Source organism: Pelmatolapia mariae, linkage group LG7 (assembly GCF_036321145.2).
Source record: "Pelmatolapia mariae isolate MD_Pm_ZW linkage group LG7, Pm_UMD_F_2, whole genome shotgun sequence".
NCBI lineage: Eukaryota > Metazoa > Chordata > Actinopteri > Cichliformes > Cichlidae > Pelmatolapia > Pelmatolapia mariae.
Window position 1 is genome coordinate 48135602 of NC_086233.1, and position 27556 is coordinate 48163157.

Consider the following 27556-nt stretch of genomic DNA (forward strand, 5'->3'; position numbering starts at 1 on the left):
AACACAGACTTGTGTTAACTGTGACAATCTATTTTTGCCGCACAGACGGACGCTGACACCGATGACTCCAGGACTTTCCAGCGGGCCGGTGATTTGCTGCAATGCGAACACTTAAATCGCTGCCTGCGCTGTCAGATAGATAGGCGGGAGCAGCAACCTCCCACTCCTCCTATTGCTATAACAACCACAGGGCGGTCGGTGTGACTCGATGGCACAGCAGCTCGGATGCGACTGCCAAGTGTCATCCTCCTGCAAGTAGCCCGTCCTCTGCTCAAAGCATCGCCGCATGAACACTGACTGAATCCCGCCCGGGGTAGGAGGAGGGGGAGAGCCTGTGTTTCCCCCGTCACAGTGATCTGAGCACTGGGGAAGCTCAGGCTTGGGATCCGCTACGTCAAACAGATTAGTGAAATAACCTCTCGGAGTAGGACATACCTCCCCCCACACCCCCTTTGGGTTTGCCTGACTGCATGCAAGGGCTCAGGAGGCAAGATAGACTGTGCTGACAGAAAGCCAGGAAGCCCTTGGCGAAATAGAGAAGTGCATTGCTTTTCTTTTCTTTTTTTCCTGGGTTGGGTGAGACGACTGGTGATCCTCCGGCAGCCTCTTTCTCTCTCTCTCTTCTTCTTCTTCTCCTCCCCCCACCCCTGTGCGAAATGGCGAAAGAAAACGGCGAGTCCAGCGATGGATCTTGGAAAAAGCATGTCGATGACATCAAGAAAATCTTTGACTTCAAGGAAGTCCTTGGGACGTGAGTAACGCGATACACGCAGGCTTTGCGGGCGACGGATAAAAACAACAACAGAAAACCAACAACTTTGTGTCCACTTGTGCAAATTGGTGTCAAGACAATGCCACAGTGTAGCGGTTTTGGCGGAAATGAGCGCTGACTGACAGCTGTTGAATGTGTGCTGAATTAACTGGTCGACGGTGACGGGCGCAGGCAGAAACTTACAGCCCGCTGAAAGAGGCGTTTTAAACCCAGACCTGGAGCCTGATGAGTTTATTGTTCAGTGTGTGTATGTGTGTGTGTGTGTGTGTGTGTGTGTGTGTGTGTGTGTGTGTGGAGAAGGGGATCTTAATCATGTGTGAAGTCAGACTCGCGTGATGCCCCCCCCCTCGTTATGTCACGGTTCATTCAGAAACTACTGCGGCATGTTTCTGCTTTTATGTTTGTTTTTTTTCCCAGGACTGACGCGTGTATCCAGAGCTTTGTTAAGGCTGACATTTATTTATCGGCACAACTGTGACAAAGACAGCAGGGGCCTCTTTTGCATTACATGATGATGATGATGATAATGATGATGAAATCAGCTCCCCCAGATTAAGGGGGCCATCTGTGAGGACTTTAGTGGGTGTTGCGCCTTGTTCTGTCGGCCTCTTGACTCTCTTCTCCAAACAGAGGGACGGATTTGAGCTGAGAAAGATCACGTCTGGGGTTTTATGGATCTGTGTCACTGTGGCAGATTCTTGTTTGTACAGTAAACTGTTGTGCTCCGGTTTGTGTGGACTTGTTTTTAGGGAAACCTCCCCTTCCCACCCCACCCTCCACTCCCCCACTCCCCTCATCTTTGGCTGAACTTAGTCCCTTGCCCTTGGACCACAGAGCAGGCGAATTCCACAGTTTATTTTGGTCTGCTGTTAGTGCTGCCTGACTTCATGCCTTTTTCTTCTTTGAATAAGTCATGCAGCACAGACAGAAGAGCCCAAGTGAATGAGCGACAGGAGACAGCCAGAGCAGGTCGTGCTCACACGATCCAAGCAGCCTTGTGATAGACTGCTAGGTGCTATCACACGTTTAACAGAGTGCAGTTCTCGCTGCTCTGCTTTACACCCCCCCCCCCCAGAGAGATGGTTTCCCCCTTCTCTTTCCTGAGAAGTAGTCATTGTGGTGGTGTTTATGTTGTTATAAGATGCTGAGGGATGGAATCTCCCCAAGGAAACGTGCTTGTTTTCTTCAATTTAGCTGAAACTGGTGTCAAGCTGCACAGTAAAAAACCAAAAAGACAGGTCTCTGGTCACTATGGTTATGTGGTTTGTTCTTCGGAGCATCGTCCCCTTGTGTAAACTTTGATTAGTCTGTATCCTATCATCATCCTCTCATTTTGGGGAAACTCTTGAGCTGTTCAGCGTGACTGCAGATCTGCTGTGCTTTCTTTTGTTTTGTTTTTTTTTCTAGCAGCATCATAAAATTCTCTCAGAGATTGGTGATTCATAAAGCGCACTCAACACTTCAGCTGCTGGACTAAACAGTCAGACGTTCCTACCTAGAGGCAATTCTGATTTTTCTTTTTTTTTCACCCCCCCTAAGGCTTTCGTTTGTGTGTGAAGAGCCTCTGAATAAGACCAGTGAATCATCATCATCATCATCACTGAGACTTACTGTCCACACAATGGCCAGGTTGGAGGAACACACAACCCTCCGCCCACGACCCAGCACACATCTGCGGGGCTGGTTCGTCAGCACTCGGTTGTAATGGCACACACCGTACAGCGTGTACTCCTCCTGCCTGGCTGGCTCAATTCGAGTGAGGGCCATTTTTACTTGTTCCTACGCGTCTTAATCAGGGAGTGGCTTGTTGTTGCACTCCGGGGTTCACAACAGGCCACCTGGGGCACAAAAGCCCAGCGAGCTTGCAGCTTTGGCTGGGGATTAAAATGGAAGAGGAAGTGCTGCTGGTCGAAGGAGGGGACAGATTGTCTTCCTCTTCCTCCTCTTGCTCCACCTTTCAACTGTTGGTTCAGTTGTTGGGCTTCCAAATCGCTGTCCGAGAGGGATCATCCCTCTGGAAGTGTCCTGCTGCCAAAGAAAACATGGAAAGCTCATTAAAAAAATTACTGTGCTCTTGTTCTGATGTGCTTTTCACAAGTGTTTCCTTCTTATGTTACAATGGCAAACCTAAGAACCTGATGCATAGTAACATTGGACTAATGGCTATTCTGCCTGTTAAAGTTAATTTTACTGATCTTTAATCATGCATTTCATGCTTAGAGTGCATCTTTGCATTTTAACCTTGTCAACTTTATTCTTCGAAACGCTCTGAATGTGTTATCGTTCTCAAACGCACACCGCAATGATCACACCTCCTGAGATAAAGGAGGTGAACGTTTCTTTGCAACGACTGCCCGCATTGTTTCTGAGATGCTTGGATGCCCTCTTGCAAATAAAGTTCACATCGGTGCGAACAAGACGAGAACAAAGAGACGAGATCCGAACAGTAGCTGGAGGCCAGAGCGGCTGATCAGATACTGATAGGACTTTTAGAACAGGAAGCTTGTGGCCATGACACTATAATGGTCTTGGCCGCTTTTCTATCCCAGCTCTTTTGTTGTTGTTGATTTAATGAGATCTTCACCACTGAAAGGTAGTCCTCATCACTCGACTTTGGCCTAATTTTAGGCCCCTAAGCTGCTTGATAGCCTGTTGGAGCAAGTTAAGTAAGCTGACGTTACCCGAGTGCAGCTTCAGACATCCCAGTGGGCGAAGAGTTGTGAGATTTTGAAGTATTTGACTGAGATATTACTAACATACTAGAGTCTGACTGTCAGCACACTATTTTCCCCATTGTGTAAACATTTTAAGTCCATTATGCAAGATTTCTTGTATAAGTGAGTCTTATGTAAGATGCAGTGAGGTGAGACACTTCAGCAACCCGATAATTGGATTGTATTTAATGCCACAGATGAGTTTGATATACATAATGTGTCTGTTACATAGTTTATTATCTTTAAAGCTTAAAATTTTGAACTTACTGTTAACACACCGGCCACATTTCTCTTCAGGTTGAGTTGCGTTTGTGTCCACTTGATGAACGGAGGCTTAATATTAACCCCAGTTTAATTGTTCTGTTTTGGTCTCCACCAGCAGCTTCCTCCCGACTTTATGAGAGACTTGAGAATGAACCCGTTCTTTTAAAGCAAGCCATTTTGGTAATGCTTATTAGGAGTTATTTGAGGACCCCTTTCTAAATGAACAGGGGTGAACCATAACTGTCGGAGGTCAATGGGATATAAAAACTGCATGTTTAGTAAATCTGTAGGTTCTCAGTCATCCAGGTCATGGTGGTCTAAGGAACAGGTGCTTAAACCCCGATAAGGTTTAAATACCTGGGACTCTCCAGCGTTTGGTTTTGGAACTGGAAAAAGTCTCTTGGATAAAAGATGAAATGTCTTCAAGAAATTTAAATTAGTCCAGTCACTTTCTTTTCAGGCTCCATAGAGCTTGCATGTTTAGTAATTGTTTTCTCTCGGGCGTCACCAGCTTCTCAGATCATTGTGCAGGAATTTTGGAGTTTTGTCCCCCTTGTCTGCTTCAGTTCATTGAGGTTTGTTGGCATTTATTTATGCACAGCTCTCTTAATGTCCTGTCACTGCATTTCAATGGGCTTGAGGTCTGGGCTTTGACTGGACCATTGCACCACCTTGATTCTTTTTGTTTTCAGCAAATTTTCAGCCAAGCTTTGAAAACATGGCCTCACATTTCACTTTACAATACTTTAGGATGCAGATGAGTTCATGGTTAACTCGGTGACTGCAACGTGCCCAGGTGCTATGAAGGAAAACCCGACATGCAGAGGGTATTTTTCCAGTTACCTGGATCCACTTACCTTAACCAGCTTTGTGTGAAGCCAGTGTTATCAACTCGCTATGTTAACCCTGGTTGTCCCGATCTAGATACGAGCAAGTTCACATGAAAGGGGTGGTGCTGGCATCATCTGACCAATCACATTTATTTGTTGTGATCGGTCTCCTTTTGTGTGTGTGTGTGTGTGCGTGCATGTTTAAATGTTTTGGTCAGTAAGAGTGGAAAAGAACTTTTATATTAATAAAATTTATTCTGTTTGCCAACTGTGGGAGAATCTGATGGATTATAATCTCGTTGGACCATTCGTTTTTATTCTTTCATCGAAAGCCCCAATGATGTTTAATGTTCTAATGGCATGTAAAGAATAAATACAAAAACAGAATTCAAATGTAGGCTTAGTCTACCTGTGATTGATATAAAGTCCAAAGGAACAAATAGGTGCCTTGATTCATCTATTAATGCATATTGAATAGCAAGACTGTTTACAGCCTATTGGTAAAAAAAGTTGAAAAAGTCAAGGAAGAAAACAGCATCTAAGAATCTGTATTTATTACTGATGCTCATTTGGGAAACACAAAAACTTTAGACACTAATAAAAATCGATCTTGCTGCTGATTAGTGATGCTGATTTCCAGAGAATTGATTGGTCAGTAGTCGGTGATTTCATACCTGTTGATTTTCAATCGGAAACCTAACTCCTTGAGCAGGCTAGGTTTGCAGAATAAGTTACTATGGGGGATGCGCCCTAGTAAGAAATGATTGCTCTTTGTAAGTACAGAAAACCCCGGTAACCACAAAGTTACCTGGATAAGATATAATTCTGCTTCGTAGTACATGCCTCTGGTCCTGTGTTTGTAAAAGAAACCCAAATCATCACCCCTCCACCACCGTGCTTGACAGTTCATATGAGGTGTTTGTGCTGATATGCTTTGCTTTGATCTTCATTATGAGCAAAGATCTCCTGTTTGGTCTCATCTGTCCAAAGGACGTTGTTGCAGAAGTGATTGGTTCAGATGTAACTTTGCAAAGCTAACTTGTGTTACCATGTTCTTCTGAGAGAAGAAGCTTTGTCCTGTCAAGCCAGACTTGTTCTGTCTTTTTGTAATCATATTGTCATAAACTTTAACATTTTACATGCTAACTGAGACCTGCAGATATTTGGCTTTTTTGCAGTTTTTTGAGCATTGCACGGTCTGATTTTTGGGTGAATTTGCTGGGACGTCCACTCCTGGGAAGACTTGTGTTAATGCACATCTTAATGCTCCAGATCAGCAAACTGCCAGAACTTCTCCTTTTATAGAGGTTCTCCCGCTTGCTGATGATCAGTTAATCAAGTGTATTTGATTATCAGCTCTTGGCTGCTACTTACCCTATCAGTTCCTGTGGAAGCAGTAATGGTGTGCCTAGCACTTTCACAGGACTGCATAGAGCACTGCACACCTGTACTTCACTAAAGCAAATCTTCTAAAACATTATTTATTTCCCTACATTTTGTGGCTCAAATGCAGTCCAAAATGCTTTCTGACTACATCTGCTTTGAGTGTTTTGTGATGTGTTCTACATCCCACATTCTGAAATTGCAGTGTCAAAGTTGTCCTCACTTAGCTTCCAGTTTAGGAAAATTATCTTTTTTTCTCTAAGTTTGACATTCATGAATAAACACCGATATTAAACTGAGCTGGCCTCTCACAGAGCCCCACTTGTTGGTTTTGAAGTGACTGTTGTTGCCTCTGTGCATTGATAATTCTCTGAAACAAGTTGGGTCCTTGAAAGCTGCATGAATGCCGTGAAAGTGGAAGCTTGGCAACTAGGATGATAGAGGACCTTGGTTGCTTTGCCTGAAGAAGACTGTTTACCACTTCCCACCATCACTGCTGTTCTCCATCTACACTGACTGTGCACATTTCCATTTGCATCCGTGGCACCTCTGACCGCAGTGAATGCCTGCACAGCCATGTTGTGTTATCCAGTGTACTCGGAGAGTTGGAAGGATACAAAGCTGCCCTGTATCAGAGCACAGGAAATGTAATTGCACTTATTAAAATAATTCAGCTGCTATCTGACAGACTGATCTGTGGTTTCAGACAAGATTATCTTGTGCTCTTGGGAAATATTTGGCAGAAACCTTTTTTTCAGCTCTTTGTGGGCACCAGTAGCTCTTAACAGCCTGTAAACTGACCATCGCTCTCTTTTTCATCAGCAGTCCAGTGACCTCAAATTGCACATTACTGGAAAGTAGCCTGAGGTCCACAGGGTATTAGAATAATGGCTCCCAGCTCCAGTTGAGGGGACCTTAACAGCTGCTGGATTTCACTGGATGTATTAGTTGAGTTCATTTAACAGGCAGAAAGCCATTTTTGGCTGGTTGGAGAGGAATCCCCCTCCTGCCTCCCCACAGGGAGTGTTTGATTTCTTCTTCTGCAAACTGGCATTTCTTAAACCAAAACCCAACATTAAAATATTCAGCCTACTCTACTACAGACAATATTTGCATTTTTTTTTCTATTACTAAAGTGCTAAATCTCTTCATTCAGTAAGTGGCAAACTCTTCTGTCAGTTGATTCAGCCAGATTCATTTTTGTTGAAAAACTGTTAATTTCTAGTTTATTCACAGGTCGACGTCGGCCTTCAGACAACCCTCATGAACTCTGTTTCTGACATCAGTGGCCTGCTGGAGGTCATTTTGTAGTTCTCTGGCTGTTTCTCTTTCCATAACGGAGCAAATACCGTTCCTGGTGATGGGTTAAGTACCTTCTAACTACCTCTCCTGGAATCTCCTGCATGCTCTTGAGACTGTGCTGAGGGACACAGCAGACCTTCTGGCAATGGCACATACTGATATGCCATCTGGGTGGAGCTGAACTACCTAATAACACCAAAGCAGCTGAAACTGATTAACAACCCCCTCTGCTTAACTGACCAGATCATTCCCAGAAGTTTGAAGTTTTAAAGGGACTGGATATATTTTGCAAGCTCACTGGTGCTGCTTACGCTCCATTAGTAGCACCAACCTCCATTAGATGAGTCCTACGGCTGCTGACGAGACTTGGACAACAGTCAGATATCATCAAAATTTCTCTTATTTCAGGTCATGCCACAGCATCCCATATTGGTTAACATCAGGGCAATGATGTTTTGAATCTTTGTCTTTTTCTTTTGACCGTTCAGTGGTTTGCTTCAGGTCATTTTTGTCATATCTGCATCTGCCAACTTCTCCTCACATCACACTTTCCTCTAAAAATTCTTGCTTTTTCATTGTTCCCTCAACTAAGCTTCAAATATAGTGTGCCACATTCAGCTTCTAACTCACCTCACCTGCAGAACATCCCAGAAGTTTGGTGGAACATTCATGTCCTTCCATTAACACCATTTCTATTCAGTTTTATTTTCCCCCCCTAATAATGGGATTTTTAACGAGTTGTAGAGATTTTTGCAGGTGCTTAGCTGTTACCTCGGGTTCTTTATCACCTCGTTCAGGATTACACGTTGTTCTCTTGGCGTGAGCTTTGCAAGACACCAACTCTTAGGAAGAGGAGTAACACTCCTGAATTTCCATTGTGGACACTTTGCCTTATTGTGGACTGATGAACAATTTAGACTTTAGAAATTCTTGTGTAGTGTGTTCATTCTCTGTAATGCATTTTCTAAGGTCCTGTGAAAGTTTGTGTGCTCAAAGCCTGACTCATCTTTGTGGAGAAGCGTAATCACCAGACTTTCTATGGTTTCATTTATGGCTGAAGGGCGCACTACTTTATGTGTTCCACATAGACAATAAAAGTATGGTTATTTGCATGATTTGCATAATTGAGCCTCTGGTACTCATTGGGCCACAACTGGGTGATTTGACTTTTACCTGGATTTTCTTTTTTCTTCAGCCGATCCTTGCAGAGGCCAAAGTTTTGTCAGATTTTGGGGTTTGATAATGAGAGGAATGGTGTCTAAAGCAGGAAGTGGAAGGCTGTGTCCTTTTCACAATTTTCTAGTCACTATAGTTTAAAAAAATTCAGACTGAGCAGCAAAATACCCAGCTGAGCAGATGATTGTGTGAAGCCTGATTAAAAATAGTCTTTTGTGTAACTGCACAGTGATGATAGCAGATTTTGAGGGATCGTGGCTGAAAATTTGTAAAATTACATGTTGAATTAAGCCACCATCGTAGCAGTTTAGCCTTCTGTGAGTAAATGTTGTATCCTACAAGCCTGACTTCCCTGAACTGATTTCGAACTCAACTCAGGTTTCATCATCGCTTCTGTGTCTGATTTAAAGGTGTCGCCTCACTTTTCAGGAGTGACTTTAGGTATTACCCTACCTGGATTATCGACTTCCGACTCTTCCATCCCATATGTTGCGTAACTGCCCGCTCTAATGCATCTTACACAAGATGAATCAGTGTGATTACCCCGCAGTAACACAATGCAGGCACCGTCTGTGAATATCAGTAAGCAAGGCTCGGTTGTCAAAGCCCGCCACCTCCTCCATTAAAGTACTTCCTCCGTCAAAATTGCCCCGCATTTTCATAATCGCCAAGAACAACCAGCTGAGGTCGTGGCCTAGAATTTTTTTTTTTTTCCTTCTAGATGAGAGATAGGAGGCTCGCTTTGCATCTGCAGCATCAGCCTCTGGTTTCATACAGAGAGCAGCCCACATTTCGCATTAGTCAGCCAGTTTGAGTTGGATATCTGCACATGGTGGTGTTGTGTGACTGCAGACTGTCACACACAGCTCGTTCTGTCATCCAAGAGCGGCGAAACGAGGAGCTCTGTGGCTCTGGGAGGAACTTAAAATTCAGACATTATTCAGCCAAGTGAGTCAGTGTGCTGACTTGATTGTGCAGTCTTTGACACTGGGTCAGGAACAGTTTGCAGGCATACAGTCATTTTCATTGTGCGTAATAGATTGAGATAAGCTTCAATAAAGGGCCCAATTTCGATGGCTCTTTCTCTCATCACTTAGTGCTGCTCCCAAATGGCTGTTTAGTTAAGTTGCACTTTCGCTAATCATTATTGTCACTCCTCAGTTAATTATGCAGCGTATAAAATACTAAACTAATTCCACTTGCTAGATTGGAGTAGGTAAATTCCCAAATCTGAAACATGGAGCTTGAAAATATTCAGCACTTTTGCTTTAATAGTTTTTTACTTAGCAAACTTAGTTTTTGTCTGATCATTTTAATTCTCGCATAACTGCATCCATGTGTATGCATGTGCACATGCAGTGTGTGGGCAGCAGCATTGCCATATGCATGCTTCTAGCAGAGATCACACGTATTATTTCCTGTGAATTATGAACTAATAGAATTAATTGAGTCAGAGCTTGCAGCACAGTTTGTCATGCTTCATGCATTGACATTGTAAGTTGTCATTCACAGGAAGTGATGTTGCTGCCTGTCAGTCTAGTGAGCAAGGGGGACCAAAACCGTGTTATACACCCTTAACCATGCTCTCTCAGTGAGTTCACAGGCTTCCTGTGGTTTTCTTCATTGTGTTTCCTTTGCTGCAGAAAGCAGAACACATGCTCTGAAAAACCACGCTCGAGAGTTGCTTGTCAGGCGGCGCGTGCTGATGGCGGAGGAATTTTGCACTTCGAATGTCCGTACAGCTGTGGAAATTGGTGGCGTGTGCTGAATAAGAATGACGCCCGTTGCCTTAATGGCAGCAGCAGCTGTGGTGGGAAGATAGTGCTATAACAGGCCAGCAAGTAGTGCACCAACTCATTCACCTGCACAAGCCCTTGAATTTGCATATGGTCCCACATCATATGTCAGAATGAGGTCAAGTCAGAAGGGCGCACGCTTCCAGCCTTCACCGTTCTGTTTGCGGTGAGTGCGCTCCACCTCATCACACCTGGAGCATGGCTTTGCAACCAAGTAGTGTGCGTTTGCCCACACAGGCCTCACGATACTGACTGACCCTCCCCCCTCTGTAAGAGGGAGGGATGGGGGATTAGCGTGGATTTGATGGCCATGGTGGGACTTACTGCAGCCAGTGGCGCTGAGTTTACAGCCTGTTGGGAGGTGGTGATTACACTATGAAAACATAATGGAGCCTTTGATGTTAGTCGCACTGGGTTTAGGAACACTGTAGATCATCACTTTCTGTATATCCACACATAGACTTTAATTTTGATCCAGTAATGTGCACCTTTTTAGAAAAAATTTTGTTCCAACAAAGAGATTTGATTTACACCCCCCCCCCCCCAAAAAAAAAGAAAAAGAAAAAAAAACAACTACATTCAATCGATGCTTGCAGGCAGCAGCATTGATAAGTGTAAATAAATGAAGGGCATTTTCCTTCTTTTCCAATGAGTTGCCATTATTATCACGTACTTCCCAATTAGTAGTGTGAATCTATTGAAACAAGTTTCCAGTTTTGACAATAGTTAAAAAAACTTAAACTTCACCTTTAAACTTGTCAGTACTGTCGCCTAATAAAACTGAAAAAATTATGCTTCAGCGGGAAATCTAAACCACTTCAGCGTGCTGTGTCCACATAACCCGATGTGCAGTTCCTTTTCTTGAGAGGTGCACATCAGGTTATGGTGTTGGGTTGAAGGGAGTTTAACCCTACTGCCTATACTCATCATCTATGCACGAGGCTTCCAAGCTCATGCATACGTTCCTGCAGAAGTCTAAATTAAGCGTTAGTGATCCAGTGATCCTCGAGAGAAACATTTATTTCCTGGGGTGACGCGTCACCAGCTGTAGCAGCTCCTCCTCGGTAGCCTGGTTGTAATAAATGGTGTGGATATTTTTCTTTCTGTGAAGCATTTTTTTGTTTCCATCTTTAGCTGGAACTGTTTTCTTGCATATTTTGAAACATACTATGCTTTGTTGGAGGTTGTTGAAGCAGCTGTGACAACAATTTAGTACTTTAAGAACTAAACTGTTGTCAGGCGGACATGGACTCTCCGTCTCAGACATGCCTGGGCTTGTTTCGTTATTGCCTGCATGTAGATGGATTTTGTTGCTAAACTTGGTATTGTTGCAGACAACATGATGTGGCACAGCCCTACTGGCCGTGGTACTTTAGTAGTAGTCATTTATCATTCAGATGCCTCTCCAGGAAGGAGCTCATCCTGCAGGTCGCACAGACTCCAGTTCCTTTATCTTGAATTGCAGCTGGTGTCTGTGGTCTTTACTGTGCTCTGGATCTGCTGCCAGAATCTGCTGGTGGAGACCCATTCTCACCAACCGAGAACTGACCAATACTCTAACATTACAATAAGAACAACATGTAAAAGCACGTAGAAACCGGAAAAGTGGATAATATAGATATACTTGCAAGAGGAAGCCCTAATGTCTGCTCCTTCAGATGTAAAAGGAATACAAAGGAAGTAACATAAATATTTCAAACTATTTTGGGCTTAAATGTGATGGTTGATTTTGCAACTTGAGTAAAAGAAACTCAGTAATTTTGTCATAAGGAGTCTTCTTATAATAATTACATGATATATTATAGCACCACTGTTTTGAATAATAATTCCTCTGTGTTATCCTTTAATCCTAATGAAAGACATCAGAGTTGTAAGACTGTGTGCTAATCAATAATCTGCCTTTTAGATCATAATAAGCCCAGCTCACGTGACCCAGTAAATCTTTAAGAGCTTGACATCGAGCCATCCTGAAGGTGTGCAATGAAAACAAGGAAAAAAGTCACCACGCTTCCTGCTCAGCAAGCTTTATTATCTATGTGGTATCATGGCAACAGATACAGATTGCTTGAGCAAATATTCCCCTAATTTGGTATTTGTTTTTAAAGGCGCTCACGTATGGAAGCAGATGGCAGAGGAAGACACGCTATCTGCCATCCTAAATGGGTGTTTTTTTAGAGGTTTTAAAAGTGTTTGCTGTGCTTTTGGCTGCGCGCAAGCGTCAAGCGTACGCCAGCACAGAAGGCTGCTGGCTAGTCGGGGACTTGGCCAGTTCTCAGTAAATATTCCCAATATGCTGTTTGTGTACTCTGGCCTGTGTGCCTCTGAGTGCCCCCTATCTACTCACTGATGATGTGTCAATATTGTCTGAGCGCATATAAAGCAGGACTCTTTCTCTTTTTCTGTCTTGCTTCCTTCCAGCGGTGCGTTTTCTGAAGTGGTGATGGCTCGGGAGAAGGCCACGGGGAAGATGGTTGCAATCAAGTGTATCCCGAAAAAAGCGCTCAAGGGGAAGGAGACGAGCATTGAAAATGAAATTGCCGTCCTAAGGAAGTAGGTACCTCACATAGGCTGCATGTAAAAGTGCCAGAAGTGACCGTATTTGGATGATGGGGTGCCCTAGTTATCAGCTAATGCTTCCAAGCTCGTGAGAAGACTGCACATTGCACAGATACAGAGACTTGCTAATCTGGAAAAGAACCTGACTCATAAAGTAGAATTTCATGCACCAGAACTGGAGCACAGACTTTAGGACAGTGCAATCACTGAGACTGTATAAAAAAGACAGCAGACTTGGGTTCAGGGTTGGGAGCAGAGCGTATACAGAGGACGAACAGCGAGCTATGACAGGGGGGACATTTGACTCAAGACACTTTGCTATTCCACAAAGCTGAAAAATGCACTTCCATTCAGACATGCTAAACATAATTACAACCATACACGCTCAGTGCACTCATAAAGAAATGTAGCAGTCATAAAAGTGCAAAAATATCTTCTAGATTGCAGAGGCAAAGCAGGGGGCGAACAGGAGAGAGATGTTCTTTAGGTGCAGAAGTGAATTAATGAGCTCACCACACACTAGAACAGCTGACTGTGAGCGCACAACGTCCTCAACACATTTCATTTGTTTTGCAATTTTCAGTGGTTTAAAAGTAGCTGTAGAAGCTGGAGCTGGACAGGCCCATCAGCTCAGTCATGCTTGTTACCATGATTGCTGCACATTGCTACTGTTAACCAATTAATTAAATTAAACTTGCACTGCAGTAACTTATCGGGAGATGGATGTTTAAGTTTTTCATTATTACCAAACTGTATTGATTAGTGTAAGCATACTAATAGAATTCAGCTGAATGAACAGTAGGGGCCACCAAACCAGGTCTTCACGGCCCTCTACGAACTTGCTCCGTCCCCATAAAAATCTCAGCTAGAGCCGCCTCGCGCTAATGCCATCAAGTTTCAAAACACCAAGATGGTGTTCATAAAATGCTAAGCAGTCACCAGTGGGTAATTTCATCATGACTGTGGTCATCTTTTATATACAGTCTATGCTTACAATCCACACACACAAAAATATTTGACAGATGGTGCCCTTAATAAACAAAAAACCTTTTATCTCAAGCTAACATTGCTGAACTCCAAGTCAGTGAAGCCTGGCAGAATCTCTATTAAATTGTTTTTACTGTGCCATGTTTATCTCTGATTTAAAGTTTGGTATTTTAACTTCACTGAATGATGAAGTGAGACTCAAGTGGCCTTTTGAGGAACTTTGTTGACCCAGCTGCAGGGTTGTTTAGCTAGGTTTGTGTCATCCTCTGGGGAAACTTGTTTCTTTCTCTCTGCAACCCTGAGCTGGTTTATTTAGTCTCAGTTTATTTAACAGTCATTGTCGGGCTTAAGTGACTTCCTCACCTAATCCCATCCATCGATTTATTTTGGGTGTACACACATAGACACACACCCACACACCTACAGGGTATGATAGGATTGCTCTGACACCAGGTGACACTCCATCCTCCTCCAGGGCCTGATGGGTAATTGCAGCAAGAAGCTCAGTTATCACTCACTCTTGAAGTGAGTGCCTGGTTACAGTTGCTATCCTTTGACTTCCTCTCTTTTTTCTCCCCCTCCCTGTCATGGTTACGCATCCATTTTCCTTCCCGTCCTCTTACCCTTTACTCGTCTGTGTTAGTCTAACAGGCCTCAAACCGAAACCTCATTTTCATTCTGGACTTTGAAAAGGAGAGAAGTTGTGAAGATTGTTTGGTCCTTTGAGACTCTCCCCGCCTCCTCTTTTTCCACCCCCACACTGGCCCTTCTGAAGATGCTCTGTCATCTGTGTATCACCTCGCCTTTGCACACTTTCCCTATCTTGGTTACCTGGACACAGACTCTCCCAGCATCTGTGTTATTTTCTTCAGGTGCTCCCGCTAACTGGGGTTGCCGTTCATGACTCATCGCTCCGTGTCATCTAAGAATCCCCCCCACTCGCTGCCATTTACAAAAGGTTTTTTTTTTATTTCCCCCACCCTGTATGAACAATACATTACACTAGGTTCATTTTTTGTAACTGTGGACGTGCACACATTCTATAATGGAAAGCAAAAAGGGCTTTCAGTCGACAGGGCATCATTTTAACCAAAGAAAAGTCTAATTAGACCTCATTCGTAGCCTGTGCTGAAATGAACAGAAGCTGACAGCAAGCAAAGTGAATTTTCTTTTCTCCCTCTGCAGGATAAAGCATGAGAATATAGTGGCTCTGGAGGACATCTATGAGAGCTCAAACCACCTGTACCTCATAATGCAGCTGTAAGTACATCAAGCCACCACTTTGTTTAGGTCAGCTCTTTGCTTCCCATTTGGCTTGTCATTTTGATAATGTGGTTTTTTGTTGCTTTGTTTTTTTGCTTGAGTAAGTGTCTTTAATATCCTTGAGACATCTATGCTGAAGTAAATGCAGCAATGCTTTAAAGAGACAGGAGTCCATTTTTGTAAGAGTAGTGCAATTAAAAAAAAAAATCTAACAAGTATGTTTCTATGCAGTCCTTTAGGTCACATTTGTGTTTCTTGCAGAGATAATAATCAGTATATTGTTGACATTCCCTTATATGTTCAGTAAACAGTAAACATGAAGCTGAGCCCACGAGTTATCTTGGCTTGGCATAAAGACTGGAAACACTTGGGAACAGCTAGCTTGGCTTAACTTTAGAGGTAAAAAAAAGCATGAGCTTTTACAGAGATTTTACAAGGAGCTACATGCTTATAATGGACACTACTAAATTTTATTTTTAAGAAAGAAACAAATATCACAGATAATGTGATAGATGTGCATAGATCCACAGGCTGTATATAAAAGATGGACGTAACCACAGTGACAGCTGATCTGCTGGTCAGTGAAGTGCCTTTTTCTGACCTTGTGCTGAGGATTGACCTTGTTGCCATATTAGTGTTTTTGAAATCGGATGGTGGCTATAGACTGTATATAAAGGCAGGGGTCTCCAACTCCAGGCCTCAAGGACCAGTGTCCTGCAGGCTTTAGATATCAACCTGGGTCAGCACACCTGACTCAAATGATTATTGCATTAACAGGCCTCTGGAGAACTTCAGGACATGTTGAGGAGGTAATTTAGCCATTTAAATCAGCTGTGTTGGATCAAGGACACCTCTAAAACCTGCAGGAGACCTGCCCTTGAGGCCTGGAGGTGGACACCCCTGATGTAAGGGTAGCAAGTTTGGTGGGTGCATCTCACAGCAGGAGATACTTGATAACAAATGCTAAGTAGTGGACTGATAAGCTATTACTATTTTATTCACCAAAACTGGGCCCACTGATTTGACTTTTGGATCCAGCCTCAAGTGAAGTTTCGGGCATTTTTGCAGTAGTTTCTGAGGGTATAACAAACAAGGGATAACTCATGTTTACATTGTAGCACAGCCTGCTATATTGTCCTCTTTGTCTCTAACAGGGACAGTAATTTTCAGAATGAACATGTGAAACTAGCTACTGAGACACCAGACTCACCAGGAAAAGGTTTACTGGGGCTGTAGATGAAATGAACAGTAGGCTTATTATCTCATAGACTTTTATGCAGACTTCTAACCAAAGAAGTCGCTAACTGCTAGCCTCCTCAAAAAAATTGCAGGTTTAAGGCACTTCTGCCGTCACTTCTCAGACCTTTAAGCTGCACTTTTTTTCTTTCTTTTTTTTTTTTCCATTTTTCCACGTTGTTGTCATGAATGAATTATTTAATAAGATTTATCGTGTTTACTGTCGAGTACGGCTGTTTCCACAGCTGTTTAAGCTCACTGTGCAGCTAAGAATCACTTTTAGGGGACAGACGAGAGGATGGTATCAATCTTCTTATCCAATTGTCTACAAGAAAGATGATCAATATATCCTTATAGCAACAATGAGGAGCACATGCATAGCTGTCTGTGGAGTGAAGTTGTGGAATAAAATGAAGGAGGATTTGAAAAAATGCACAAATATGAATGAGTTAAAAAAAAATTATATAAAAACCACCATAAAGGAGGAGACAGGGTGTTAAATATTAATATGGTTGTGCTATAATGGAAATTGATTATACTGACATATTATAAAATATACATGTTATATTATCATACATATATCATAACATGGGACTGTGTGTTAGATAAGATAAGCTAGATAGGGATGGGAAGCCTGCAGTTTTTTTATAGCAAATATCATTCAAATATTTTTCACTTGGGGTTTGTGACGGGCGGCACTCTGCAGAAATTCTTCTTTGCCATTATGCCGTTTTCCTGCAAACTGCACGTCTTCATGATTTCTGACACCTTTTCCCCTCCCCGGATAATTTCACAGCATTTGTGAGTGATGCACCAGCAATTTAGCCATCCATTACCCGGCCTCTTTGTAACTCTCAACGGTGCTTAGTGTTTCCGAAGTCTCACTTGCGTAAATCTTATTGGTAGCACTATATGAAAGCACATATTCTTAACTTAATATGAGTCAGTGTTTTTGGTGGGAGTTTTGCCTTTTGTAGCTGCAGTTTAAAGTCATTGAGAATGGCTGGTTCATCAGTTTCAAACAATACTAAACGACTGCTGCATAATGAGTCATCATAGATGGAATTAAAAAAGAAGGTATTTTAGAGCTTTAGCAATATTTCATAGCCTCAAATTAGATCATTTCATACAGGTGAAGCAAACAAGAAGACACCTAATTTTAGCTTCCTTTCCTTCCTTCTTACAGGTTGTTGTGTTTTTATAAGATGTTTATTTTAATCAAATAAAAAAACTAGTACATTGGGAAGTGACTAAAGGCTAAACAAATTTAAACTGCAGGCATAAATTGGATTATACAAGAAGTGACTAAACTATAGCAATGCATGCAAGGAGCTTCAGTAGAGATTTAGAGGAAATCCCTGAGGTGAACTTCAACAGGAAGGCTGTTTGAGCGATCCGGAGTGTTAGTTTGGAGATTTTCTTGCAGGCTGAGTGCAGGTACAAATAAGTAAAGAAGCCCACACTTTTCCTGTGCAAGGGCCCTTTCATTCACTGCTGCATGTAAGGCGTGCAGCAGCTTCAAGGGGAAAATGCAAGCAGGCAAGAATTTGTGGTGTTAAAATGAAATATCAAATTAGAAAGAGCAAACGGTGATACATAAAATGAAAAACAGTAATGCGTTTAATCTTTCTTTGCCTTACGCCTGCTTTTTGTAAAGCACTGCAAATACAGTTTTATGTAACCTTTCCCTCTGCTGTTGTGTGCGTGGACTGACAGGGTGTCTGGAGGCGAGCTGTTTGACCGCATTGTAGAAAAGGGCTTCTACACAGAGATGGATGCCAGTCGGCTCATTCGGCAAGTTTTGGACGCAGTCAACTATTTGCACTCCATGGGCATAGTACACAGAGATCTAAAGGTACTGTGGTATTTGATATTCATAGTCAAACTTCTTTTTTTGTTGTTGTTGGTGTTGATGAGCTGACTGCACTTTTAGTGCTTAACCAGGAAACCTCTTCAGTCACCCTGTAAGGAGGAAATCCCCGCTGTTCAACCTGTGCGATTGCTATTATACTCAGTACTCATGACCCGCAAAGGTTAAATGTCAGGGATTTTCCTTTTCTGAAAAACCGTCAGAGCTTCCTGGATGTCACATTTTGCCTGACATCTTAATGTCTTGGTGACTAACATCAGTCTAATCAGAAGAATCTGATTATCATCTCGTGGCTGCCTTCCACCAACCACTCAAGTTAACGTTTACATCCATGTGTGTCCAGACTTGACCTTTTAGATGTAAAATCTTGCGGCTTTATAATTTAATCCAATTAGATACTGTGTAAAAGTTGTTAAAAATAGCTTAAGTAATGTCTTTCGTAGCAAAATGTAGACAGAGAACTGCCACAGCTGCTGCCAGCGCGCACATGACATGACTTCTAACTAAACACAGACAGACATGCAAATGCGTACGTTTTAGCTTTTCTGTTCTTTTATGTTTTCAGCCTGAGAACTTGCTGTATTTCAGTCCTCACGACGATTCAAAGATCATGATCAGTGACTTTGGCCTGTCAAAGATGGAGGGAACAGGTGGCGTGATGGCCACCGCCTGTGGGACGCCAGGATACGTCGGTGAGGATGCCCTCTGACGCCCTGGCTTTGCTGAAAACTTACTCAGAGATAATTAGATGCTCTCGCTGGCTGAACGTGACCTAATTTAATCTGCCAGTAGCCGCAGGTTAACCTTAGCCATCTGCTTCAGGCACTCCACCAAATATTCACATTGTCCTCCAGCCTGGTGGCGTAGTGCATGCAGAAAACTGCTAGCATTGCTTTACTGCATAAATATATATGATGCTTTAAAAAAATAACATTTTATCGTTGCAGCTCCTGAAGTTTTAGCACAGAAGCCTTACAGTAAAGCTGTGGACTGCTGGTCTATTGGGGTCATCGCTTATATTCTGTGAGTAATCATTTTAAAATTCTGCCTTAGTTCACATACTTAGTTCGCATGCTTTTCCTTTGTTTCTGTCCTATTATACACGGTCAAACTTCCAAATAAAGAGGTGAAAGTATGAAAAAGTGAATCAGCTTGTGATTCACAGCTTTGTTGTTTTTCTACTTCCTGCTTTTTTTCATTTATTTATTTATCATTTCTATGTAAGGAAATCTGCAACAGTCATGGGATACCCAGCAAGTAGACAGAGCCTATTTATGGAGCACTTTTCCAACTCATATTAATTCCACAACACCAAAACCAGCTGCATCTCCCCTAAAGTGTGCTCATGAGAGATTCCTTGACAAATAGGAGTGAATAGAACTAAATGGCTAAAAATGATTATTTACTGCCAGTATAAAATCTGTAGAGATTTTTGCAAACAAAGCCACTCAAGTGAAGTCCCTGAATTTAAAAAAAGAAGAAGCTTTGAGCTGTAAATAAGCATAATAGGCCCCCATTTAAACAGAAACTCTTTATTCAGATCAGAAACCGAGCGGAAAACCTCAGTGAGATTAAAAACCTCTTTGCTCAAAGTGTCCTGATTAAGAAAGGGAGAGAGATTAGTAAGCAAACACAATGAAATAGATCATAAGATTAAAAATTAAAGATAAACGGCAGTCTCTCTAGTCATGCAATCAGCTGATCTATTAGGATGTACTGTGCACAGTAATGCTACGAGCTAAATGCTAGGAAGCCGGTATTTTTAAGCAGATCAAAAATTGGACAAAGATGAAAAGCGGTTAAGCGATTGAACTAAGTTATTAGGAATCACCTCTGTACTGCCCGGATCTCTGAAGTGGTTGCAGGCTGACTATTGGTGCCATTTCTTGACCTTGTGTATGTAAAATTATAAAACGAGTGCAATTGGGGACAATTAGGATTTTATATCTTAAGAAAAGTAATAAAGTGCAGTACATAAAAGCAGTCTAAACAGCTGCTCTTCCTATAATTCAGAGCCTGGAAGGCTTTCAGTAGAAAGTGTTACACAAAGCCGCCAACCTAATTATGCAAAGTGGCGTCGATCCCTGGTGTAATGATCTTTTCCTTAAGTGCAGCGAATTTTAAGGTCATTAAGTGTTTCTGATGTTAACAAAAGACGCTTCTGCCTGATGTTTAGTGTAGAAATTTTTTTAGTAATAATAATAATAATAATGCAAAAATTCCCAATCATGTTGCACATGTGTAATTTGAATGCCCGCACCGTCTGTGCCTCTGACTGTTCTCTCTCTGTATTCGTGTGCTCGCCATAATCCCTCGGAGGCGCCTCTTGTTGCGTGCTATGCGAAAAATCAAACTGCTTGTAAATGAGATTGGACCACAGCAAATCCTTTTAGATTTGGGTTAAAGTTTGATGATGGCTTTCACACTGGCCGTCGTTGTGTAATCACACCCTCTTCATCTTTTCAGGCTTTGTGGTTATCCTCCTTTCTACGATGAGAACGATTCGAAGCTGTTTGAGCAGATCCTTAAGGCAGACTATGAGTTTGATGCCCCGTATTGGGACGACATATCTGACTCTGGTGAGTTTTAGCTGTCAGTCTTTGTGTTGGAGGGAAATATGGTAACATTTCTATTTCATGAATCCTGTACTTCACTTAGAAATTTTATGTAGAAGAAATAACTAAACCATGATTAGCCAAATCCAAAAATTTAAATTGTGTCACTAAATAGAAGAAATGATAGCATCACACAGTTGCCTCAGTTTCCTGTTCTTAGCTGACTGCTGTGGTCTTCTGATGCTGTAGCTCATCTGCTACAAGACTTGGCATGATGAGTGTTCAGAGATGCTCTTGTGCGCACCTTGGTTGTAACAACGGGTTATTTCAGTTGCTGTTTCCTTCCCTCAAAGCACAGTACAGTGAGTTCACTGTACTCAAACCATCTCAGTGCAGCAGAGGACGTTTGGGGTGCAGTGGAAGAGATTCACATCATAGATGTACAGCTGACCAATCTGAAGCAGCTGTGTGATGCTACCATGTCAAAATGAATCAAAATCTCTGAGAGATGTCTTCAGCACCTTGATGAATCTGTGCTGCAAAGACTTAAAGCAATTCTGAAGGCAAAAGGGCGTCCAACCAGATACCTAAGAAAGAGGCCACTAAGTGTATATATCAAAATTGGCCACCTTTAGGTTCTGTGCGTGTTTTGAAGTCCAGAGTTTTCAGTTTGGATATTTCTGTCTGTTGAAACTGGGTGTAATGATAATTTGAAAGGTGTGAGCTTGTTAGCTAATGTTAGCACAAGCTGGCTAGTTTCTATGCCAAGGTGTATTTGTGAAATCAGCTGGGATGCTAGCAACAGCCTGAAAACAAGAAGGAATCTACTCTAAGAACTGTACTTTCATGGGGCCATTCCCAAACTTAAATCTCTCAAAATCTTCTGCCATCTGTCCAAACCTATAATTACAGCTCTGATCATCATGTGAGACTATGAAGGATTTCCATCTTTGTGTTTTCATTGATTCACTTTAATCTACAGACACTTTGCTTTGTACATGTATATTGTAAATTTATAGAAGCTTTACTTCCACTCTAGAGAAGACGTATAAAACAAATTAAAAGCTTTTTATCATTAAGTGACTTCTTGCAGCCACCTTGCAGTAACTTCACAGCCCTCCAGGGGGCCACGCCACATATTTTTGGAAATGCTTCCTTCGCGTGCCTTAGTGCATCTTATCTCTGAACAAGCAATATGTGGACCTGACAGAGAAACCACAGGGTAGCCATCTGGGTAGCCAGATAATAAAGAATACCCTGCTTGTTATTGTTTATTTTATTTTTCTCTAAATGGGACATAAATGATCAGTCTCTATGGACGGCATGAAAGTAGGGATTGAGACAAGAGACTCATTAGGAAAGCGTTTAATGAGGGCTTAAATCATGAGAAAAAAAGGAGGCTGCTGAGCAAAGGGCAGAAATCACTAAGAAACCTAAAGACACTGCATGTTCATGCCGGCCCGGCTTAAAGCATACTTTGCCTCATCATCTCTTTTGACTCTAATGTGGGCCATTATTTACTAAATGAACATCACGTTGAGTTCAGTAAGACTTGAAACTAGTGAATGAGACCATAGACTGATGAGGGTAGTGTTTACTGAGATCATAAACCAAATGAGACAGAAGTTCATTTTTCTTATAGACCTCCATATATTTAGACTTCTTTTCACTGCCACCTGCTGGCCATTAGAAAGAATGCAGGCTTGGGATCCATTTGCTATTAGTACTCTAATGGTTGTCGACTAATAATAATACTTAATTGGAGACGTCAACTCTGAATTTATTGAGTAGTTTTGGTTTCTCCTTATCTATTTAATTACATGTGTTTTGTCTAGAATTCTATTATTATCATATAAATTTGCTTATCCAGTTCAGGGTCGCAGGGGGAGTTGGAGCTTGTTACTGAATGATATAGTTTTTTTTTTTCTCATCTGGATGAACTTTTGACTTTTTGTTTTTTAATTCCCTCCTCAGCCAAAGACTTCATCAGCTGCCTAATGGAGAAGGATCCAGAGAAGAGATTTACTTGCGATCAGGCCCTTCAGCACCCCTGGTGAGAAACTGACCGTCGTCACACTGCGTCCCATCCAGACAATCACAGGGAACCACACATCTCGGTGCGATTACACAGCAGTGTTACGCAGATTGCCGGGCTTACGCATTTATCACGAAGTGCTCGTCCTCCCACTGTCATCTGTCACCATGGCTTCGAGCCGCGAGTCCACCTCTGCTCGGCATCGCCGGCCCTCGGAGAGAAATCTGCTGAATAAATGGCTGCCAATTAGTGGCTGGTGTCGTGAAGGATCCTCGAAGAATGTGCACTCTAATGAACAATTGGGATGTCTTCCCAGGCCCGCATCAGAGCTTAACGAGCAAAATGGCGTGGGCTGCTGTCTCCAGCTGAGGTGGCCAATAAGTCCTTTAGCCAGCGATGCATATTTTCAGGGTTTCAGGCAGGCGGTCCCTCTGATATAAATATGTGGTTTGTGACACCGGTAACAGGTGTCGTAACGGAGAGAAATGACTTTCATTGACGATGTTTCGTGCTGAGATATTGTGATGAATGAGGCAGAAGGTGATACGGTGTGCGAGCGCCTGCTGAAACACCGCCCCATCAATCAAAGACGTTTTCGCTGAATGAAAAAAAAAATCACGGCAGCAAATTGGAAAACAGCATGAGGATTTTACACATACAAATATAAGTCCTCTGGGTAATGCTGTTTTGGTTTGTGTGTATTGTCTTTTATATTTGATCTGTTTTTTTGTTTTGTTTTCAGGATTGCTGGAGACACTGCTCTGTGTAAGAACATACACGAGTCAGTGAGTCGACAGATGCGGAAAAACTTTGCCAAAAGCAAATGGAGGGTGAGCGTGAGACTTCGTTTTTCTCAGCTGTTCAATATCACAAAAGAAAAAAACACGATATTCTACTATTTTCTCTTTTTAGGGGGAAAAAAAAAGTCATGGAGTCGTTTGTCTTTCTACAGAAATCTGTCTTGGTTACTCTTGTCTGTTTACGACATCTCTTCACAGCAAGCCTTTAACGCCACCGCTGTGATCCGCCACATGAGACGCCTGCAGCTGGGCACCAGCTTTGGCAGCAGCATCTCGAGCTCCAGCTCCGTGTCCAGCTCTCAGAGCCGAGGTCCAGCCAAGAGCCAGTCTGTGGACTGCGCCCCGCTCTCCCTGAAGGACTGTGAGTGACATTTCGCACACGACCACGTCTCAGTTTTAGCGCCACGCTCAGCACAGCCTTTTCACTCTCCTGCCCACTTCATTAAGCTAAATGACAACTGTTTAACAAGCTCTCGAGCTGTGAGTTTTTTCAAATTAAACAGTCTAAATGGAGTTTAACATGTGAAATGTGGTCCTAATTTAATTTTTTTTGTTGAATTTAGTTTGATGTCAGCGCTTACAGCACGGTGCAAAAGTCTTGAGCCACCACCCCTCGTTTCTTTCTATTTTCCTATCAAGGAGTGATTTTGAAAGTGGTTTTGCTCTCCAGGCTTTCTGAAAGCCTTTCAGGGTTTTTATTTGGACATTGGCTTGCCCTTACTCAGTCTGAAAGGCACGTTCTTAAGAAACTGAAAAGAAAAATCCACCAAAGACTGGACACAGGAGCTTCGGTTGATCGGCCAAGTGCTCGCTGAAGCATCAGAAATGGTCTCAGTAGAAGAGTGACTTAAGAAACCATATCTAAGGAAGGGAAACAGACAGAAAAGGCTGAGGTATTCCACATTAAACAAGTACTGGACTGAAAATCAGTGGCAACAGGTCAGATTAATCCAAATCTAACATTTTTGTTTCAAATGGTCATCAGGTACAACAGTATGGTTCCTCCAAATTCTTCAACTTCACCTCAAATCACCAGCTTGTTATTTGAAACTTAGACACAACTGGGTGTTCCAACAGGACAATGAGCCTAAACACGCATCAAAACTGGTGTTGTAATGCATAAAGACAGCTAACGTTAACCTTCTAGAATGGCTTTCCTGAATCCTCAACCTCAATCATATTGAAAATTTGTGGACTAAGGAAACCAACCCATTTAAATGAACTCCACCAATTGTGCAAAGAAGAGTGGTTCAGCATCCAGCCAGCTTGTGCCACAAGCTTGCTGATGGCTACCAAAAGTAGAAAAATATAGAGAAATGCAGATTTTCTTAAGACTTTGCACATTATTATAAAAATTATCCACTTTTACAAAAACACATCTTTGACAAAGGGGGAAAAAAATCAATGCGGCTTCTCAAATGTGAGGATTTTATTTTATTTTTTAAATTAAAAGCTAATAAAAATAACCAGCAGGAACGATGTCAGTTGAATCACTCTGCTGTAATGCACAACATGAAAGTTTTGGCAATGTTTTTACCATTTATGTGATCCAGGATGAAATAAAGACTTAAGTAGCCATAAAAAGACAGAAGCTGAATAAACTGATGGGGTTCTTATTGACGTACAGAGAGGCTGAAAAACATTGTTTCTCTGAAGTATCTGTAGATCTGTTTTTCAAGGGCTGTGTACGCAAAAATCAGCTGCACTATGGGTTATGATTAACATGTATAGATGACTAAACAATCCAGTATTTACAATATTTTAATATTTATTCGTTTAACTTACAACTACAGGGTTCAATTGTTACAGGAGATCTAGCAAGCAGTTCTGGTCGTGATCATTATTATTTGTTGGCAACTTTCTTTATCTTAGAGTTAATGGCATGTGATTCATTGCTGAAGGAAATCTTTTTCTCCCACAGGTCACCCTATAGATCCTCTGCCATGTGCTGCTAAAGCATACCATCAGGACTCAGATGCCCCCTCTCCCACTCGAGAGGAGCCACCAGCGGCAGCTGAACCGCCCAGGCCACGACCCTCCACTGTTACCGTCATCCACACGGGGACTAAATGACGCCAGGTTCCGCGGGAGGTGAGCTGGGAGACCACGGAGCTTTGAGACTTGGGTGGGTAAAGAAGAAAAAAAAACCCATCCCAGGCCTCGTGATTCAGTGTCGTTACCCAGTTTGCCCATCCCGCCACCTCCCATCAGTTTCTGCCAAAACGTAAAACAAAGAAACGGGAGGAATTTAAGGAGCGCTGGCTCAGCTCCATTTGGATCAGCATGGCTTCCCCCTCTGCTTCCCTTCACATTGTCATTTAGACCTGGAAGTACAGAGGTGGGGTGAAGGGAGCCTCTCGACCGAAGGTGTTACTGTGTGGAGGCCGTGCTCAGCCTGGATCAGGGCTGCCTGGCAGATAAAAGAGCGTCTGGTCTTGGAAGTGCCACACTAAAGGAAACTCTTTATTGAAGCTGCTGTCTTTTCTTTTGTTTTGGGACGGGACCTTCCACTGTATGCCTTGTGTCGATGTCCTGCCTGGAGCTGCTGAGTGGAGTTGTGTTATGCAAGTGAAATATAAGCTTCAAGCTGTGGTTACTAATTGTGACATCATCTGCACTCTGAACTTTCTCGTTGTTTTTTTTTTCCCTCTCGTTAATTTGCTGCGGTGGCTCACAGCATCGTAAACTCCTGACGGTAGTGATGTTGTTCCTTTTTAGCTTTTCAGTGTGTGGACGTGAAGCAGGAGCGGGACGGTGTGTTTTCAATCATGGGAGCGATCGCTGAGAGGACTAGTGCGTTGCACTAATGTATTGGAATATTTATTTTCTTATAATACGTTATGAATTTTTGTAAGAATACCAGTCGCAGAATCATGTAAATGTGTTATTAAATCAAACTGAAGTTGCCGAATTGTACGATACAGTATCTACTAGTTGTTAGTTTGTAATCGCTGTTTTATTTGATGACTTGATTGACGTGACTGTGAAGTCCTCTTTAACCACACGAGGGCGACCACGCGTTGTTGCTCTGTGACCAGTTCTCAGGGATCTGCAGGGACGTGAACGTGAAGCTGACCAAACTCCAAGTGATCAAGCTCTGCTGTTTCGATGAACATAGTGAGGTTATTCCTTTAAAATACTGCATATTATTCTGATGTGCCAGAGATGTTTTCTTTCTTTAAAAGCAGTCTTACCAAATAGTTTTTTTTTTCTCCCTTTAAAAACCTGGAATCATATTTGGATGTAAAGAAAGTGTTGACCAGTGACGTGTGAATTTATGTCTGTAGTTTTAAAAAAAAAAAGAAAAAATTACAAATGAATGCGAATGTATTCAGGAGTCGAGACCAGTCCAATCAGTGGTGTCCAGTTGAGTAGTTGAAATACCGTGCTCTGCTTCCGCTCGTGAAGTGGCTGGTCTGAAAACAGCTCACTCACTCGGTGTTTAATCACTGTGCTTTCATACCAGCCTGTTGAATTTAGCAGAAAGTCTCTTTCTCCTTCTCTCCCTTACCCCTCGCTCTCTGCAGACTTTCACACAGAGCAGTGAAGGGATCTGTCTTTGTATTTTTCTCTGTGGTAACCACTGGATTTTTACCAGCTCAATATGAAAGGAGAAAAGAAAGAAACACTTCACGATGGCATCTCCAGTTTTGAGGGTTTTACAATCTTGAATTATCCCAAAAAAAGAGAAAAAAAGAAATGTGGTGAATATCAAAATGGACTTTGAGCTTTTACTTACTGTAAATACAAATCTCAACAAGCTTTGGGTTGTGTTTATTTTGGTCTTCCCTATATTTCCCACCACCTCTCCTGGATCGGCAAAAGAAAGCAAATTATAAAGCACTGGAAGTCCCTCAGTATGCATGTATTACATATTATTACTGAAATGTGCTTTGGAGTTGTAGAGATTTGTGCATTAAAAAGAAGCTTGTTTGCATGTGTGGTGGTTGTCTTTTCTCTTTAAGTTAGACTTTGTACCCATTGCCTGTACAGTTTATATGGCATACTGCAAATAAC

The 27556-nt window shown here is 42.3% G+C and overlaps 1 protein-coding gene across 1 annotated transcript; it reads left to right on the forward strand.

Moving 5' to 3' along the window:
- On the forward strand, positions 1 to 27476 carry camk1db (calcium/calmodulin-dependent protein kinase 1Db). Its single transcript, XM_063479382.1, has 11 exons — positions 1 to 751; positions 12656 to 12787; positions 14966 to 15040; positions 17996 to 18134; positions 18715 to 18841; positions 19097 to 19172; positions 20616 to 20728; positions 22679 to 22757; positions 23482 to 23569; positions 23738 to 23900; positions 25461 to 27476. The coding sequence occupies exons 1-11, from the start codon at positions 657 to 659 to the stop codon at positions 25610 to 25612; spliced, it is 1239 nt and encodes a 412-aa protein (XP_063335452.1). The 5' UTR covers positions 1 to 656; the 3' UTR covers positions 25613 to 27476.
- The last annotated feature ends 80 nt before the right edge of the window (positions 27477 to 27556 follow it).

Bases quoted from the DNA above. Each gene is read 5' to 3' on its own strand.
- camk1db (XM_063479382.1), top strand. From the start codon at position 657: ATGGCGAAAGAAAACGGCGAGTCCAGCGATGGATCTTGGAAAAAGCAT. The intron at 15,041-17,995 runs GTAAGTACATCA...GTGGACTGACAG, and splicing joins CTGTACCTCATAATGCAGCT to GGTGTCTGGAGGCGAGCTGT. The intron at 18,842-19,096 runs GTGAGGATGCCC...TTATCGTTGCAG, and splicing joins TGGGACGCCAGGATACGTCG to CTCCTGAAGTTTTAGCACAG.